The sequence below is a fragment of the Oncorhynchus mykiss genome, chromosome 16, assembly GCF_013265735.2.
Source record: "Oncorhynchus mykiss isolate Arlee chromosome 16, USDA_OmykA_1.1, whole genome shotgun sequence".
Taxonomy (NCBI): domain Eukaryota; kingdom Metazoa; phylum Chordata; class Actinopteri; order Salmoniformes; family Salmonidae; genus Oncorhynchus; species Oncorhynchus mykiss.
In genome coordinates, this window is record NC_048580.1 from 11,950,874 (window position 1) to 11,969,522 (window position 18,649).

General features: G+C 44.3%; 2 protein-coding genes across 4 annotated transcripts in view; both read left to right on the top strand.

Annotated features, from left to right (window-relative positions):
• The first annotated feature begins 1,688 nt into the window (after window positions 1-1,688).
• LOC110492879 (endothelial PAS domain-containing protein 1-like) lies at window positions 1,689-7,985 on the top strand. 3 transcript variants are annotated; one of them, XM_036946152.1, is made up of 9 exons: window positions 1,689-1,999; window positions 2,493-2,659; window positions 2,762-3,060; window positions 3,156-3,240; window positions 5,310-5,410; window positions 5,917-6,080; window positions 6,465-6,571; window positions 6,704-6,890; window positions 7,742-7,985. In XM_036946152.1, exons 1-9 carry the CDS (start codon window positions 1,974-1,976, stop codon window positions 7,788-7,790), a joined length of 1,185 nt encoding a protein of 394 aa, XP_036802047.1. In that variant the 5' UTR covers window positions 1,689-1,973; the 3' UTR covers window positions 7,791-7,985. The 3 variants fall into 3 exon arrangements, with proteins under 3 accessions (XP_036802047.1, XP_036802045.1, XP_036802046.1); XM_036946150.1 differs by having other exon boundaries at window positions 2,493-3,060; XM_036946151.1 differs by lacking the exon at window positions 1,689-1,999 and having other exon boundaries at window positions 2,015-3,060.
• Window positions 7,986-16,415: 8,430 nt separating this feature from the next.
• The window catches only part of LOC100136067 (glutamate dehydrogenase, mitochondrial), a 24,008-nt gene continuing 21,774 nt past the window's right edge, over window positions 16,416-18,649 (top strand). The window contains exon 1 of the mRNA XM_036946153.1: window positions 16,416-17,006. Coding sequence (XP_036802048.1) covers window positions 16,619-17,006 — 388 coding nt within the window. The 5' untranslated portion in view covers window positions 16,416-16,618. The remainder of the gene's footprint in view (window positions 17,007-18,649) is intronic.

Below are 18,649 nucleotides of genomic sequence, written 5' to 3' on the forward strand. Positions count from 1 at the left end.
GAGGGTGATACAGGAGGAGAGGGGAATAGAGGAGGAGAGGGGATAGAGGAGGGGAGGGTGATACAGGAGGAGAGAGGAATAGAGGAGGGGAGGGTGATACAGGAGGAGAGAGGAATAGAGGAGGAGAGGGTGATACAGGAGGAGAGGGGATAGAAGAGGGGAGGGTGATACAGGAGGAGAGGGGATAGAGGAGGGGAGGGTGATACAGGAGGAGAGGGGATAGAGGAGGGGAGGGTGATACAGGAGGAGAGGGGAATAGAGGAGGAGAGGGTATTACAGGAGGAGAGGGGAATAGATGAGGAGAGGGTGATACAGGAGGAGAGGGTGATACAGGAGGAGAGGGGAATAGAGGAGGGGAGGGTGATAGAGGAGGGGACGGTGATACAGGAGGTGAGGGTGATACAGGAGGAGAGGGGAATAGAGGAGGAGAGGGTTATACAGGAGGAGAGGGGAATAGAGGAGGAGAGGGTGATACAGGAGGAGAGGGGAATAGAGGAGGAGTGGGTGATACAGGAGGAGAGGGGGATAGAGGAGGGTAGGGTGATACAGGAGGAGAGGGGAATAGAGGAGGAGAGGGTGATACAGGAGGAGAGGGGATAGAGGAGGGGAGGGTGATACAGGAGGAAAGGGGATAGAGGAGGGGAGGGTGATACAGGAGGATAGGGGAATAGAGGAGGAGAGGGTGATACAGGAGGAGAGGGGATAGAGGAAGGGAGGGTGATACAGGAGGAGAGGGGAATAGAGGAGGAGAGGGTGATACAGGAGTAGAGGGGAATAGAGGAGGGGAGGGTGATACAGGAGGAGAGGGGATAGAGGAGGGGAGGGTGATACAGGAGGAGAGGGGATAGAGGAGGAGAGGGTGATACAGGAGGAGAGGGGAATAGGGGAGGAGAGGGTGATACAGGAGGAGAGGGTGATACAGGAGGAGAGGGGAATAGAGGAGGAGAGGGTGATACAGGAGGAGAGGGGATAGAGGAGGGGAGGGTGATACAGGAGGAGTGGGGAATAGAGGAGGAGAGGGTGATACAGGAGGAGAGGGGAATAGAGGAGGGGAGGGTGATACAGGAGGAGAGGGGAATAGAGGAGGAGAGGGTGATACAGGAGGAGAGGGGGAGAATGTGAATTGTGCTTGAGTTTCTTCTTCTGTAAACCGAGGGAAGGTTTTAAAAGAGGACTCATTTTTGTATCTGTGCCGTTATGGTGTCTCCATTTTAAAGTATTTTATTTTGTGTTTGAAAAAAGCATTAAGTTACTATTGTGGATTCACCACCACCTACAATGGTGGAGTCCTGAAACAAATATTGTGTGTAATTCATTTTATTGTGGCCACTAGGTGGCGGTGATATAGTTTAAAGACATTTACAAACCATAGAGCCCAATTTGAAGAAGAAGACGATGCTCTGCTCTTTGGCTGATCACTCCCAACCCATAGGAATCCCCACCCAGTTGGCCACTTTAAAATGGTGGAAGGCCTCGATGGCAATGTCCATGCTGAAACTGGTTCTATCCATCTAGAACCCTCTGTCTACCTCTATGTTCCAGATTGAAGTCCAGATTCCTGAAAAACACCCTGTTATGCTGCAGGTTCACATCAGTACTGACAGTAGAGGGCAGCATAACTGCATAACTCTAGCGTTATTTTGCTCTCTGTCTCTAGCTCTGTTTCTCTTTCTATCTCACACACACACACACACACAGGGTGTTTCCACACGTGTGTGGATGAACCATGTTAAGGTGTGTTTTGGGGCAGGATCCTAGTAAATTGACCTATCACACGTTGTGGTTGTAGGGGCCAGTCACAAGTGGATAGTGGAGGAAACGACAGCTGTCTACCATCAGACCAGCCGAACGGAGCAGACTAATATATTGAGTAGATTTTATTAAACTTTTATTTTCATTTATTGATTGGTGTGAGTGAAAACTGTGTTACGAAATCTGGAGCAGAAGAGCAGAGAGCACCATCTCTACACAGCATGACCCCGGAGAGAGAGAGGAGGAGGTAGGATTTTTAGCTTCACATCAGATCGTAGTGCAGAAAAGACGTTTAATATCACAACTAAAAATAGAGAATCAGTTCACAAACGTAATTGTTTTTAAATGATACATTATCTTATTCATAGTGCATTTCACCTGCATATATGCTCGAGTAACTGCATTGTATATTTGAGAATACACTCAGGTCTAAAATTACTGGCACCCTTGATAAAGACGAGCAGAAAATACAGTAGAAAATGAATCCCACTGTGTTTCCTTATTATTCAATCTTCAAGGAAACCTTTGACTCAGTCTTTCATGCCACAAGACAACCAGTCGGTCGACATGTGCCTAGTCAACACTTTTTAGGCATTAATGGGAACTCCATAGAAAGCGGGTGTTGTGGTGTGCCTTAGAAGTAGGGTACGAAGAGTTTACCCACCATGCACCCCACCACACACACTGTCATTATCATTGTACTATTTCTCTCTATCTTTCTCTCTGTCTCTATTCCTTAGGATAATGAGTTGTGAAGCAGCGAGGGCTAGGCGGAGAGCAGAGTCTCAGGTGTTGATTGACATGTCTCAACTCCTCCCTCTCCCTTCCTCCCTCCGCCCACAGCTAGACAAACCCTCCATCATACGACTAACCATCAGCTACCTACGCATACACACACTGCTCTCTGGTACACACACACACACACACACTCACTTTCTCTCTCACTCACTCACAAACAAACAAACAAATACACACACCCAGTCATGTTGTTTATGTCTCTTTATCCTAGGCTTTGCTGACCGACAGACGTGGGAGAGGAGGGACGAGGAGGGAGAGAGGGAAACGAGGGAGGAGGGAGAGAGGGAAACGAGGGAGAGGAGGGAGGAGGGAGGGAGAGAGAGGTGGGCGGAGGGAAATAGGGAGGCGGGAGACAGGGAGCTCGGGGAGAGGAGCGAGGAGCGAAAGAAGGAGATGGGGGAGACAGATCTATACCTGAGGATTCTGGGTGGCTTTGTCGTCGTGGTAACGACAGAAGGAGACATGATCTACCTGTCAGATAACATCAGAGAATACATGGGTTTAACTCAGGTACTTACACACACACACACACACACACACACACACACACACACACACACACACAAACTGAGTGATTTATACAGTATATGAATGTTTTTCTCCAGGTGGAGTTGATGGGGCATAGCATATATGATTTCACACACCCCTCTGACCATGAGGAAATCAGAGACAACCTTGACCTCACTGCAGGTGTGTAAACAGATGTAGGATCTTCATTTGATTACTCTTTTGTTGATGATAATTGTCCTGCAGTGTACTGGAGATGTAAAAACATGTATAAAGTTTGTAATTTCCATTTTAAAATGTCAGACTTAATTTGACCTAACGAAAAATGTATCAACCCCTACAAACAATGGCCATTAATTAGAATCCACATAATAATCCATATTTCATGTTGATGAACAATTGTTATCCTTCTGTAGCAAACTGGCTCAAATTAAGATCATACATCTGTACATATACAGTACCAGTCAGAAGTTTGGACACACCTACTCAATCAAAGGCTTTTCTTAATTTTTACAATTTTCTGCATCATAGAATAATAGTGAAGACGTCAAAACTATAAAATAACACATATGGAATCATGTAGTAACCCAAAAAAGTCTGAAACAAATAAAAAAATATTTAATATTTGAGATTCTTCAAGGTAGCCACCCTTTCCCTTGATGACAACTTTGCACACTCTTGGCATTCTCTCAACCAGCTTTTTGAGGTAGTCACCTGGAATGCATTTTAATTAACAGGTGTGCCTTGTTACAAGTTCATTTGTGGAATTTCTTTCTTTCTTAATTAAATAAAGGTTAAATAAATTAAACATTTTTAAAAATGAATGGTTTTGAGCCAATCAGTTGTGTTTTGACAAGGTAGGGTTGGTATACAGAAGATAGTCATATTTGGAGAAGACCATATTGCAAGATCAGCTCAAATAAGCAAAGAGAAACGACAGACCATCATTACCTTAAGGCATGAAAGTCAGAACTTTCAAAGTTTCTTCAAGTGCAGTCGCAAAAAAACATCAAGTGCTATGATGAAACTGTCTCTCATGAGGACCGCCACAGGAAATGACGACCCAGAGTTACCTCTGCGGCAGAGGATACATTCCTTAGAGTTACCAGCCTCAGAAATTGCAGCCCAAATAAATGCTTCACAGAGTTCAAGTAACAGACACATCTCAACATCAACTGTTCAGAGGAGAATGTGTGAATCAAGCTTTTATGGTCGAATTGCTGCAACAAAATAAACACTATTAAAGGACACCAATAAGAAGAAGAGACTTGCTTGGGCCAAGAATCACAAACAATACACATCTTTCCTTTGGTCTGAGATCAGTCCAAATTTGAGATTTTTGGTTTCAACCACTGTGTCTTTGTGAGACGCAGAGTAGGTGAACGGATGATCTCTGCATGTATGGTTCCCACCGTGAAGCATGGAGGAGGAGGTGTGGGGGTGCTTTGCTGGTGACACTGTCAGTGATTTATTTAGAATTCAAGGCACACTTAACCAGCATGGCTACCACAGCATTCTGCAGCGATACGCCATCCCGTTTGTTTTGCGCTAAGTGGGACTATCATTTGTTTTTCAACAGGACAATGACCCAACACACCTCCAGGCTTTGTAAGGGCTATTTGACCAAGAAGGAGAGTGATGGAGTGCTGCATCAGATGACCTGGTCTCCACAATCACCCAACCTCAGCCCAATTGAGATGGTTTGGGATGAGTTGGACCGCAGAGTGAAGGAAATGCAGCCAACAAGTGCTCAGCATATATGGGAACTCCTTCAAGACTGTTGGAAAAGCATTCCAGGTGAAGCTGGTTGAGAGAATGCCAAGAGTGTGCAAAGCAGTCATCAAGGCAACGGGAGGCTACTTTGAAGAATCTAACATATCAAATATATTTTGGGTTACTACATGATATGTGTTTTTTCATAGTTTTGGTTTCTTCACTATTATTCTACAATGTAGAAAATTGTCAAAATAAAATAAAACCCTTGAATGAGTAGATGAGTCCAAACTTTTGACTGGTACTGTATGTGTGTTAGGGGTGTGTTCTGCTTTTACTGACTGGGTATGGTATTTCCTTACAAAATAATTGATTCTGAAATGGTTCTGTGGTAGTTGTGAAATGGTTGTCTGATAGTTGTGAAATAGCTGTGTGATGTTTGTGAGACAGTTGCGTGATAGTTGTGAAATGGTTTTGTCATAGTTGTGAAATAGTTGTGTGATAGTTGTGTGATGGTTGTATTGTGTTTGTACTTCCAGGGCGGAGCGGGTGTGGAGGACTGAGAGACTTTCTGATGAGGATGAAGTGTACAGTGACTCACAGAGGAAGAACTGTCAACCTCAGATCAGCCGGCTGGAGGGTGAAGATTAACTTCAAATAAACCTTTAGTTACACTTTTCGTGCCAAATTGTCCCTGTGGCATGTCATCATGATAGAGGTGACAAACAACATATTTTTGGTGACTAGAAAAAGGTGTATTTACCATTTGTAAATTCCAGTTAAATGTGTGTGTTTATGTGTGTGTATGTATGTGTGTGTGTGTGTGTGTGTGTGTGTGTGTGTGTGTGTGTGTGTGTGTATGTGTGTGTGTGTGTGTGTGTGTGTATGTGTGTGTGTGTGTGTATGTGTGTGTGTGTGTGTGTTTATGTGTGTGTGTGTGTGTGTGTGTTTATGTGTGTGTGTGTGTATGTGTGTGTGTGTATGTGTGTGTGTGTGTGTGTGTGTGTGTGTGTGTGTCTGTGTGTCTGTGTGTGTGTGTGTGTGTGTGTGTGTGTGTGTGTGTGTGTGTGTGTGTGTGTGTGTGTGTATGTGTGTGTGTGTTTATGTGTGTTTATGTGTGTGTATGTGTTACTGTTGTTTTGTTAGGTGCTGCAGTGTCGCGGGTGTTTGAAGGTGTGTGTGTCAGGACCCTCTCTTACTTGTGTGCTCTTCACCTGCCAGCCCCTGTCCCTCACACACACACTCCTACACACACACACCTTCACCAGCCATCACAGCATGGACATGAGGTTCACTTACTGTGACCAAAGGTAACACACACACTCAGATTCGCACACAAACACACACATGCACAAACATACAGATACATACGCACTCCCACAAACACACATAAAATATGCACAAAACCATCATCTGTATGTGTGTGTGTGTGTGTGTGTTTATGTGTGTGTGTGTGTGTGTGTGTGTGTGTGTGTGTGTGTGTGTGTGTGTATGTGTGTGTGTGTGTGTGTGTGTGTATGTGTGTGTGTGTGTGTGTGTTTATGTGTGTGTGTGTGTGTGTTTATGTGTGTGTGTGTGTGTGTGTGTGTGTGTGTGTGTGTGTGTGTGTGTGTGTATGTGTGTGTGTGTGTGTGTGTGTGTGTGTGTGTGTGTGTGTGTGTGTGTGTGTGTGTGTGTGTGTGTGTGTGTTGTAGGGTGACTGGGTTGTTAAGTTATCGTCCAGAGGAGTTGCTGGGTGTCTCTATGTATGATCTGTGTCACACTCTGGACTTACACACTCTGACCAAAAGCCACCTGAACCGTGAGTACACACACACACACACACACACACACACACACACACACACACACACACACACACACACACACACACACACACACACTCGTATGTCCTGTATTAGAGGCACTAACAAGATGCTCCCCCCCCCTCCAGTGTGTTCTAAGGGTCAGTCAGTGAGTGGGGTGTACAGGGTGTTGGTTAGAGGGGGAGGGTACATGTGGGCAGAGACTCACAGTGCTGTCATCTCCAAACCCCGCCCAACGCAGCCACACCCATCACAGCCACACCAATCTAGACCCTCACCGCCACTCTTCGTCGCTTGTGTCACATACATCCTCAGGTAGGAGGGGCCACAGAGTGTTCACGTTATGTATGCTGTAGCCATAGTCTTGTAAAGAGTATTTTAGAGATAGCATTGTAGAGATCATATTTAAGAGATAGTATTGTAGAGATAATATTTGAGATACCATTGTATAGATAATATTAAAGAGATAGCATTGCACAGATAATATTAAAGAGATAACATTGTAGAGATAATATTAGATATAGCATTGTAGAGATAATATTAAAGTGATAGTATTGTAGGGATAATATTAAAGAGATATCATTGTAGAGATAATATTAAAGGGACAGCATTGTAGAGATAATATTAAAGAGATAACCTTGTAGAGATAATATTAAAGAGATAACCTTGTAGAGATAATATTAAAGAGATAGTATTGTAGGGATAATATGAAAGAGATATCATTGTAGAGATAATATTAAAGAGATAGCATTGTAAAGATAATATTAAAGAGATAGTATTGTAGGGATAATATGAAAGAGATAACATTGTAGAGATAATATTAAAGGGACAGCATTGTAGAGATAATGTTAAAGAGATAGCATTGCAAAGATAATATTCAAGAGATAGCATTGTAGAGATAATGTTTAAAGAGATAGCATTGTAGAGATGATGTTTAAATAGATAGCATTGTAGAGATAATGTTTAAAGAGATAGCATTGTAGAGATAATGTTAAAGAGATAACCTTGTAGAGATAATATTAAAGCGATAGCATTGTAGAGATAATGTTTAAAGAGACAGCATTGTAGCTGTATCATTGTTGCCACTATGTCACAACGTGTGATGTTGCTGTAAGCGTGTGTGCGTCTAAGGACAGCGTGTATGTGTGTGTGCATGTGTGTTTCAGTGGTGTTGAAGAGCCAACTCAGCTTCTGTCTCTGGGCCAGATGAACTGAGGGGAGTAACCTCTAGCCCCTCCCTGGACCTCTTTGAGGAAGGACATTTTTCATTCTACATAACAATTCTGCATTTTCTACATAAAATCTTAGCTTTATTTAGTATAGCTGTAGCTACATATTGTGAAACAGACACTGTGAAGATATTAATGTGATTAAGACTGTTTGCTAATAAATAATCATGTCCACTTCTGCAAATGCAGTGTACAATGCTTTTGTTGCCTTTGGCCTGTGGTTTGTGATTGATAAACTGTTGAGCGAAGGTTATAATCAAAGACGCAGGAAGTCTTGGGTTTAGACTAACATTATACAACAGTTTTCCCCTTCTCATTTCATCACGACCTCTCCCTGCCCTTTCTGAATTTATGCTGTGTTCAGGTGCTTGTCAGAGCTTCCTGTTTCCTAGTTGTGTTGTCGGGAAATGCGACTTTGTTTCATTCATGTGTTTTTTGGTCGAAACAATTTTTTTTGATAAGCTACATTATCCATATTGTAGTTGTCAAAAACGGATTTGTCGTCATCTTTTGGTTGAAAAGGTCAAAGGTCAGTGGTGAAACTTCGCAACTCTGGAAACAACATTTTCGATTTAGAGGGTCGTTCAAGAGAAACTTCCCAGTCAGAACTTCTGATAACTCGGATCTCATGTGAACGCAGCATACAACTAGGCTATACATCCTGTGAGGTTTTCGTCTGAGTCACATGACATATGGGGCGACACCACCTGACTGCAGTGTCACACACACACACACACACCCACACACACACACACACACACACACACACACACACACACACACACACACACACACACACACACCTGAGGCCAAGTGGAGGTCCATCTGAGATGTGAACAAACAGACAGACACGAAACAAAACCACAACTTCCTGCAAAGAGACATTCAACTGGGGCGTTCTCGTGGGAACCTTTTCAACTCTTCACCTCTCAACCGTCCTACACCCCCCCCCCCCCCACACACACACGCACACACACACACACACACACACACACACACACACACACACACACACACACACACACACACACACACACACACACACACACTGATGCATTACACACTCCCTCTACCTCCTATATTTTAGACCCATCCCTCTACAGAGACACCCCTGGTCTCAATCTACTATAGACACACCAAGTCTCAATAATCTACCATAGACACCCCTAGTCTCAATAATCTACCATAGACACCCCTAGTCTCAATAATCTACTGTAGCGACCCCTTGTCTCAATAATCTATTGTGGCGTCTCTCTACAGAGACACCCCTTGTCTCAATCTACTATAGACACCACTGGTCTCAATAATCGACTGTAGTTTCCCTCTACAAAGACACCTCTGGTCTCAATAATCTACCTTAGACAACCCTGGTCTCAAAAATCTACAGTAGACACCCCTAGTCTCAATCTATATAGACACCCCTGGTCTCAATAACCTACTGTAGACAGCCTTGGTCTCAATAATCTACTGTAGACAGCCTTGGTCTCAATAATCTACTGTAGACAGCCCTAGTCTCAATAATCTACTGTAGACAGCCCTAGTCTCAATAATCTACTGTAGACAGCCCTAGTCTCAATAATCTACTGTAGACAGCCCTAGTCTCAATAATCTACTGTAGACAGCCTTGGTCTCAATAATCTACTGTAGACAGCCCTAGTCTCAATAATCTACTGTAGACAGCCTTGGTCTCAATAATCTACTGTAGACAGCCCTAGTCTCAATAATCTACTGAGACACCCCTGGTATCAATAATCTACTGTAGACAGCCCTAGTCTCAATAGTCTACTGTAGACAGCCCTGGTATCAATAGTCTACTGTAGACAGCCCTAGTCTCAACAATCTACTGTATTTTACTTTCTTCATCTACTTCCCTCAACCTGCAATGATGTGAAAAACCTGGACTAGACAAATGAAACACTGTAGTCATGCTCCATACTACTTTCCTCAGTTCTGATGTGTTGTCAGATCAGATGAATGGGATATATGGGTTATATGAGGAGAAGAGGGGATGTACCTCTAACCTGCACCCCCGCACACTGACTCGGTACCGGTACCCCTTGTATATAGCCTCCACACTGACTCGGTACCGGTACCCCTTGTATATAGCCTCCACACTGACTCGGTACCGGTACCCCTTGTATATAGCCTCCACACTGACTCGGTACCGGTACCTCTTGTATAGAGCCTCCACACTGACTCGGTACCGGTACCCCCTGTATATAGCCTCGCTATTCTTATTTTATTGTGTTACTTTTTATTATTTACTTTATTTGGTAAATATTTTCTTAACTCTTCTTGAACTGCACTGTTGGTTAAGGGCTTGTAAGTAAGCGTTTCACAGTAAGATCTACACCTGTGAAAAATAAAGTTAGCTTTGATATGATTTGATTAGAGGAAGACACTGTAGACTGTTGAGTCGGGGCGACAGGTATCCCAGCAGGTAACTGAAAGGTTGCTGGTTCGAATCCCCTAGATGAAAAATGTGTCGATGTGCCCTTGAGCAAGGCACTCAACTGTAATTTCTCCTGTAAATCTCTCTGGATAAGAGTGTCTGCTAAATGACTGAAATCTAAATGTAAACTGCGCTGAGAGCATCAGCAGGTGCTGGAGGGTTGCTGGAGCCATCTAGTGGCTAATAGGTGTCAATGCTCCTCTTATCAGCTGTTACTATTGTGTTTTTACAGGGCAGTGTAGTACACTATGGTGGCCAGATGGAGGCAGCATAGTAGTCTGAATGATCTGCTGGGGGCAACCTAACCCCCCCACCCCCCCTCTGTCCACATGCACATTAACCTTCTGCATATCACATTTCTCTCAACCCTGGAAAGGCAGCTGTGGCTGGGCTAGGCTGATCAGGCAAGAGCCAGGCTCCTGGAGCTCCACCAGGCCCCAGGTCCCTCACACTCCACCGGGTCACCTTGACTATAAGCAGGGTCAAAAACAGGAAGTGTCACCCTGAAACAGTAACAGTCAGTCAGTGAGGGGTTACCCTGTGTGACTGGAACAGCCCTTTTTGACAAATGAGTGACTTAACTAAAGTAAGAGATTTAATCAAAGATTAAGATAATAGTTAACGCTTCTGTTCCCTCCCTCTTCTCTCTTCAATTCGCTCACTGTGAAGAGACAAGAGGGAGATGGAGAGGGACACTTTGACTTTACATAGGTCTATATTGAGACATTCTCATGAGAGAGTGGAGCAAGATAGAAAAAGAGAGGAGGGAGAGAGAGAGAGGGAGAATTCTCCTGGTAATTGAGTTTTGACTGGAACAGTTTCCATCTCACTCCTCTGACTCTCCTCAGTTCCAAGCTCAGCTCTTTTCTTTGGAAAAGTAAAAATAACTAACACATTCTTTATCATATTCTACGTGACATGAGTTACATGTTTGCTCTACACAGTGTATTTATATCTGAACATTCGGTAACGTTGTCGCCCTCCTGAACAGACCCCTGTTTACAACCTCCTCATCCCCCTCCCCCCTCCTCAGCCAGTGGTCGGTGGGTGTTGTCCGGTCGTCAGCCAATGACGGGCCAGCATTCACCCTTTGACACATGATCATGATAAATCACTGACTGGCAGCGTAGAGCGGACAACAAGAGGGAGGAGAGGGGGGAGGAGGAGAGGGGGAGGAGGAGAGGGGGAGGGGGTGAGTGCGAAAAATGTAATGTGGAGAGAGAAAGAGAAAAGGGGTAGAAAGAAAAGGAGAGAGAGGAAAGGGTATAGAGAAAGAGTTAAGAGAGAGAGAGAGTTAAGAGAGAGAAAAAGAGAGAGAGTTAAGAGAGCGAGAATAAAGAGAGAGTGAGAGTTAAGAGAGAGAGAGTTAAGAGAGCGAGTTAAGAGAGAGTTAAGAGAGAGAGAGTAAAGAGAGAGAGAGAGTTAAGAGAGCGAGTTAAGAGAGAGAGAGTAAAGCGAGAGAGTTAAGAGAGCGAATTAAGAGAGAGAGAGTAAAGCGAGAGAGAGTTAAGAGAGCAAGTTAAGAGAGAGTTAGGAGAGAGAGTAAAGAGAGAGAGAGGACAACAAGAGGGAGGAGAGTTAAGAGAGCGAGTTAAGAGAGAGTTAAGAGAGAGAGTAAAGAGAGAGAGAGTTAAGAGAGAGAGAGTTAAGAGAGAGAGAGTTAAGAGTGAGAGAGAGAGTTGAGAGAGAGTTAAGGGAGTTAAGAGTGAGAGAGAGTTGAGAGAGAGTTAAGAGAGAGAGTTAAGAGAGAGTTAAGAGAGACAGAGAGACAGAGAGTTAAGAGAGAGAATAAAGAGAGAGAGTTAAGAGAGAGTTGAGAGAGAGTAAAGAGAGAGAGAGTTAATTAAGAGAGAGAGAGTAAAGAGAGAGAGAGAGTAGAGAGAGAGAGTTAAGAGAGAGAGAGAGTTGAGAGAGAGAGAGAGAAGTGTCAGGGTCCATCCCTCTCTAACCATTATTAGTATTGTACTAATAGAACACCTGTTATAATGGGACAGGGATTGTAGTCAGGAGACACACAGCTCTAGGACGGATGCATCATAGTGAAGTGATGTGTGACTGACTGGGTTTGAACCTGTGTTGTCTCTGTGTTGAGGTGTTGAGGTGAACCACGCTCATGTGTTGAGTAACCTTTGGTTGAGACGTGTGTGTGTGTGTGTGTGTGTGTGTGTGTGTGTGTGTGTGTGTGTGTGTGTGTGTGTGTATGTGTGTGTGTGTGTGTGTGTGTGTGTGTGTGTGTGTGTGTGTGTGTGTCTGTGTGTGTGTGTGTGTGTGTGTGTGTGTGTGTGTGTGTGTGTGTGTGTGTGTGTGTGTGTGTGTGTGTGTGTGTTTGTGTGTGTGTGTGTGTGTGTGTGTCTGTGTGTGTGTGTGTGTGTGTGTGTGTGTGTGTGTGTGTGTGTGTGATCCCAGACGGCCTCACCTTAAATCCAGTAATAATGTGATGTTCCCTCTGTGTTTGTGTAAGCGTGTGTGTCAGTACCAGGACCCAGATGATCAGATGTTATCTGGTGTTCAGAGTCCAATAGGTGCAGGCTGGGGTCAGGGCCTCTATTCAGACAGACTCAACACAATTTGTTTGAATATCTGTAGATCTCCTACACAGAGCAACGTACAACCTCACACGACTACGTACAGCTAGCTACACACCCAGTGGAAATACGGGACACTCGGACAGGTTTTTAGGAATTTGTCAAATGTACTAGACACACACACACACACACACGCACACGCACACACACACGCGCACACACACACGCACGCACACACACACACACACACACACATACATGCATACATACATGAGTGCGCACACATGCGTGTGTATTGTCAGAATTCCTAAAAACCTGTCTTCGTGTTCATATTTCCACGGGTGGGGTTGTGTGTAGTTGTGTGTATGCTATCCACAGGTAATGAACTAAACTCCAGTATGAACTTGATCTGATCAATCTACTCCCTGACTGTCCATCTAGTTTAACATGGAGCGTCTCTACGTTTTTCTGTCTTTTCAAAGCTACTTTTCGTAGTTCACACAGAGTGATTATTGATAGTCTTAAGCAAATCTACTTTGATACAAAAGTATCCACCTCACACACATGGTTATGGGTTTAAAGAAAGTATCCACCAGAGAGAGAGCAGTGAGAGTTGAGCTGCCGATGAGAGAGCAGTGAGAGTTGAGCTGCCAGGGAGAGAGCAGTGAGAGTTGAGCTGCCAGAGAGAGAGCAGTGACCCATGGTTATGGGTTTAAAGAAAGCATCCACCTCACACACATGGTTATGGGTTTAAAGAAAGTAGACACCTGTACCATGTCAGATATACAGTTGACATGTATTACATTTTGGAGTTTGCATCCAAATATTACACTTCATATACATCACAGAAGACTGAAGTCTAACAAAACCGTTTGACATAAAAACACCGGATTTTTGCTGAAAAAAAAGTGTATTAATTATGAAATATATGAATAACATTCCACCCATGAGGCCACTAGAGGGCAGTTTGGTCATTCGACTGCAGTAAAGGGCCTACTCTCTAGTATAGTTATTGACTTTCCACTCAAGGGTAGCTTCCCTACATAACATAATCAAATCAAATCACAAAATAATTTAAAACAACATGGGCAGGACTGTACTCGTCATGATATCAGGACAGGTTTCAGGGCTTATTCAGGAATGTCAGGAACGGTGTAGACACAAGGCTCTGTCTTAAAGAGAGAACAGGAGTGGTCAGTGGTGAGGAACGGTGAGAGCAGTGAGAGTTGAGCTGCCAGAGAGAGAGCAGTGAGAGTTGAGCTGCCAGGGACAGAGCAGTGAGAGTTGAGCTGCCAGGGACAGAGCAGTGAGAGTTGAGCTGCCAGAGAGAGAGCAGTGAGAGTTGAGCTGCCAGAGAGAGAGCAGTGAGAGTTGAGCTGCCAGGGACAGAGCAGTGAGAGTTGAGCTGCCAGGGACAGAGCAGTGAGAGTTGAGCTGCCAGGGACAGAGCAGTGAGAGTTGAGCTGCCAGAGAGAGAGCAGTGAGAGTTGAGCTGCCAGAGAGAGAGCAATGAGAGTTGAGCTGCCAGGGACAGAGCAGTGAGAGTTGAGCTGCCAGGGACAGAGCAGTGAGAGTTGAGCTGCCAGAGAGAGAGCAGTGAGAGTTAAGCTGCCAGAGAGAGAGAGCAGTGAGAGTTGAGCTGCCAGAGAGAGAGCAGTGAGAGTTGAGCTGCCAGAGAGAGAGAGCAGTGAGAGTTGAGCTGCCAGGGAGAGAGCACCAGATAGAACCTTCTGCCGGTGTGTGTGTCTTGTTAAAGCAGGTCATCAGTGGACAAGAGAGGGGGCACGTCTCAAAATGGACCTCTGCCAGGGGCGAGAGGAGGGGAGCGCTAGGTATTAGACCACTACCCTTCATACTGTCTTGTCACTCCGGTAGATCTCTTCTACTCGTGGTGGTACAGAAGAGAGTGCACCCTGGACCCAGCAAAGGAAAAACAGGTTGGTCAGAGGGCCACATCCTGATTGGACGCTGTCTTATCTCTGGTTTATGATTGGCTCAGACCCCAGACCAGGCAGTAAATTAGTCCTACTGACAAACACAGCAATTGAGGACAGCCATAAATAATATAATCATTCAACAATAACTACAATAAAATGATATACGCACTCTTTGATCTCTCTCTCCCTTTACCTGAGCTGATCAATGTGGGAAGGGAAAGAGGAGAGAGAGACAAAGTGCAGATCTATATCTGCATGTCAGAACCACTGGCTCAGCTCATTCTCTACCTCAGCCAGTCTTCACTGGGTGCAGATCTGTCTCTCTGAGCAGACACTTCCTGTCACGCTTCTACTTATACACCAGCGACTGATGAAGACATCAGCTTATACTGAATGATGTGCAATTCGTCTTTTTGATGCAAGACAGGGAGCATCCCTTCAATGTACCTTGTCTGGTATTCCTTTCTTAAGAGTGCTGGGCAACTATCAGTTATACGTCTGATCTGTTATAACAGATGTTCTCACTAGGTGATTTGACAGCGAACGAGAGAGCCATCTGTAACAGACAGGTGCATTGACGATAGGATCTTGTCTTTCATTATATAGGGCTAACTTTGATGGAATAACCATTACAACCTTCTGTATATTTCACAGTCATACACACTAAAATCAAAAGGTTCTATATAGTGCCAAATAAGGGTTGTTTGGCTTGTATCCACAGCGTGTCAAAGAGGAAAGAACCCTTTTTTAAAAACCATTTTTGGTGCTACATGGAACACTTTTTCATGGTTCTTTATAGAACCTTTATGGAGAATGGTTCTATAAATAACCCTTCTCAATCTCATAGGTTCTTTGTAGAACCATACAGGGTTTTCAATTCTGGTTTAACAGCCATATTATATACAAATTCCATCGGTTTTCTTACTATGTTTATTGACAAATTCAATTCAATTCAAATTCAATTCAAAAGAACCATTGAAGGACTCAAAGGGTTCTTTGGGGAAGTATGGTTCCACATAGAACCATCACCCTTACCAAAGAACCATTAAGGAACCCACATTATTTTGTGTGTAGGCCTACATTCTTTGGTCTTACTTTCTCATTAAAATAACTACCTCTTACAAAAAATACTATTTTTGATTTCCATTATTTTCAGTCAGACTGTCATAGTACACAGGAAACTCTCCTGAGTGTTAAATCAACATTGAAAGTGTTTGTGGAACCATAAAGACACCATAACAGTGCTAAATGTTTGAGAAGCCTACACATAAAGAAATGTGGGTTCCTCAAGGGTTCTTTGCTAAGGGTTGTGGTTCTATGTGGAACCATACTGACCCAAAAAACACTTTGAGCACTTGAAAAGTTATTTGCAGTGATAATGATGTATATTTGTTTACACTGGACATGTTTGTGTGCAGGCATAAGGACCTAGAATACCACAAAATGAAATGCTCAGGATCCCATCAGAATAACTCCACAATTGTCTCATTAGAAGAATCAGAAGCTGGATTCATCTGTGAATATGTAAGCTATATATCGTACTAGCACAATAAACATTTGACATAGGCCACCTACAACTGCATTCAGAGGGACACACACGGGATCGCGCTTTGTTTTCTGTCTCTTGCGGACGCGCGGGCCGAAATGAACCTCCTTCATAGAACTGTACCCTCCTCTTCCGCGTGCATCCCGGTCCCGGAGGCGTCCAAGCCTTGGTGGTCAGCGCAGACTTAAAGTGAACGGGCGCGCACTTCCAACGGCCATTCAGTCGGAAGAGGGGACACAGTGAAGGTGTGCTGCTGTGCCGTTTAGTCATCCCTCCCTCTGACCGGTTAATAGATAGATAGAAACCCCCGTCGCTGTTGTTTTACTCCCCCCCCGTTAAACGGTTAGATCGATCATGTACCGGTACTTCGGGGAGCTGTTATCCCGCGGGGCGGGCAGTGCCCTGGCCTCGGGCTGCGTGGAATCTGCTCTCCCGGCATCGGCCGCTCTGATGCGGGTCCGACAGTATAGTGAACAGCCCGACGACCCCAACTTCTTTCGCATGGTGGAGGGTTTCTTCGACCGCGGAGCCGCCATCGTTCAGGACAAGCTTGTTGAGGACCTGAAGAGCAGGGAGACCCCCGAGCAGAAGATGAAACGAGTGAAGGGGATTCTCCGCATCATCAAGCCCTGCAACCACGTCCTCAGCGTCTCTTTCCCCATCAAGAGGGACAACGGAGAGTGGGAGGTGGTGGAGGGCTACCGCGCCCAGCACAGCCAGCACAGGACGCCCTGCAAGGGGGGTAAGATACTGCCAAGCGCCGCTTCCTGCCTCTCAACTGTCCTTCGGGTGGTTGTGCGGTTGCGAAATGTACTATCTAGCTAGGTAGCTCATTTGGCGATCCCATTACTCAGCAGTGAGAGAACAGCTGCACTGACTCTGTTTAGCTACCGTTAGCTAGTTACTGTATAGACAGCTAGCTGCATCTCCTAGCTGCATCATCAGTAGGGTGTTAGAGGACAAAATTAAACTGTGCTTCTGGTGTTATTCGTAGCTTTCCAAATTTTAGAGCGCCTTGTCAGGAACACAGCACGCTTTATTTCATGAGGATAAGATTTACCATTGCTGAGATATCTTATTTTCAAGAGTTCATAAAAGGTCGCGGACAGGTAGGTCAGTGTAACTATAATCTGTTGTCAATAAGGCACTAAATCACCTGTCCGGATTCCTACATTCGACACCAGATGTGATTTGCCACATGCGCCCGAATACAACAGGTGTAACAGGTAAACCTTACAGTGAAATGCTTACTTACTTTTGTCCAATAACTCAGAATATCTCAAGAGAGGTTGGTCATATTGTTTTGACATTTTCAAGGTTCACAGAGATGACTCAAATAAAATAAAAACATTACATTAAAATGCTGTATTATACAAATTAACCATTTAATACGCAAATTAGGCATAATACATAATTTCAGTACTTTAAGCCCAATAATGTAAAGTAGGGTGGTCAGGTTATTAACAGATATTCGTGCAGGACTGAGAGTCTATAACAGTTTATGAAATGCGTATAAAACTTTTATATTGCTTTATGCAAATTAGATACTTAATATGCTAATTCGTCTGTACAGCAGGGTGAAAAAATACAGTAAGTTCATTTAAAGTAAAGTGGTCATATTGTACACACACACACACACACACACACACACACACACACACACACACACCTGGAATGCTTTTCCAACAGTCTTTCCCACATATGCTGAGAACTTGTTGGCTGCTTTTCCTTCACTCTACGGTCCAACTCATCCCAAACCTTCTCAATTGGATTGAGGTTGGGTGATTATGGAGGCCAGGTCATCTGAGGCAGCACTCCATCACTCTCCTTCTTGATGAAATAGCCTTTACACAGCCTGGAGGTGTGTTGGGTCATTGTCCTGTTGAAAACAAATGATAGTCCCACTAAGCGCAAACCAGATGGGATGGCGTATTGCTGCAGAATGCTGTGGTAGCCATGCAGGTTAAGTTTGCCTTAAATTCTAAATAAATCACTGACAGTGTCACCAGCAATATACCCCCACACCATAACACCTCCTCCATGCTTCACGGTGGGAACCACACATGCTTCTTCTTATTGGTGTCCTTTAGTAGTTGTTTCTTTGCAGCAATGAATGCCGTGGTTCACGCAATCTCTGAACAGTTGATGTTGAGATGTGTCTGTTACTTGACCTCCGTGAAGCTTTTATTTGGGCTGCAATCTGAGGTGCAGTTAACTCTAATTAACTTATCCTCTGCAGCAGAGGTAACTCTGGATCTTCCTTCCCTGTGGCTGTCCTCATGAGAGCCAGTTAACTCTAATGAACTTATCCTCTGTAGCAGAGGTAACTCTGGGTCGTCCTTTCCTGTGGCGATCCTCATGAGAGCCAGTTTCATCATAGAGCTT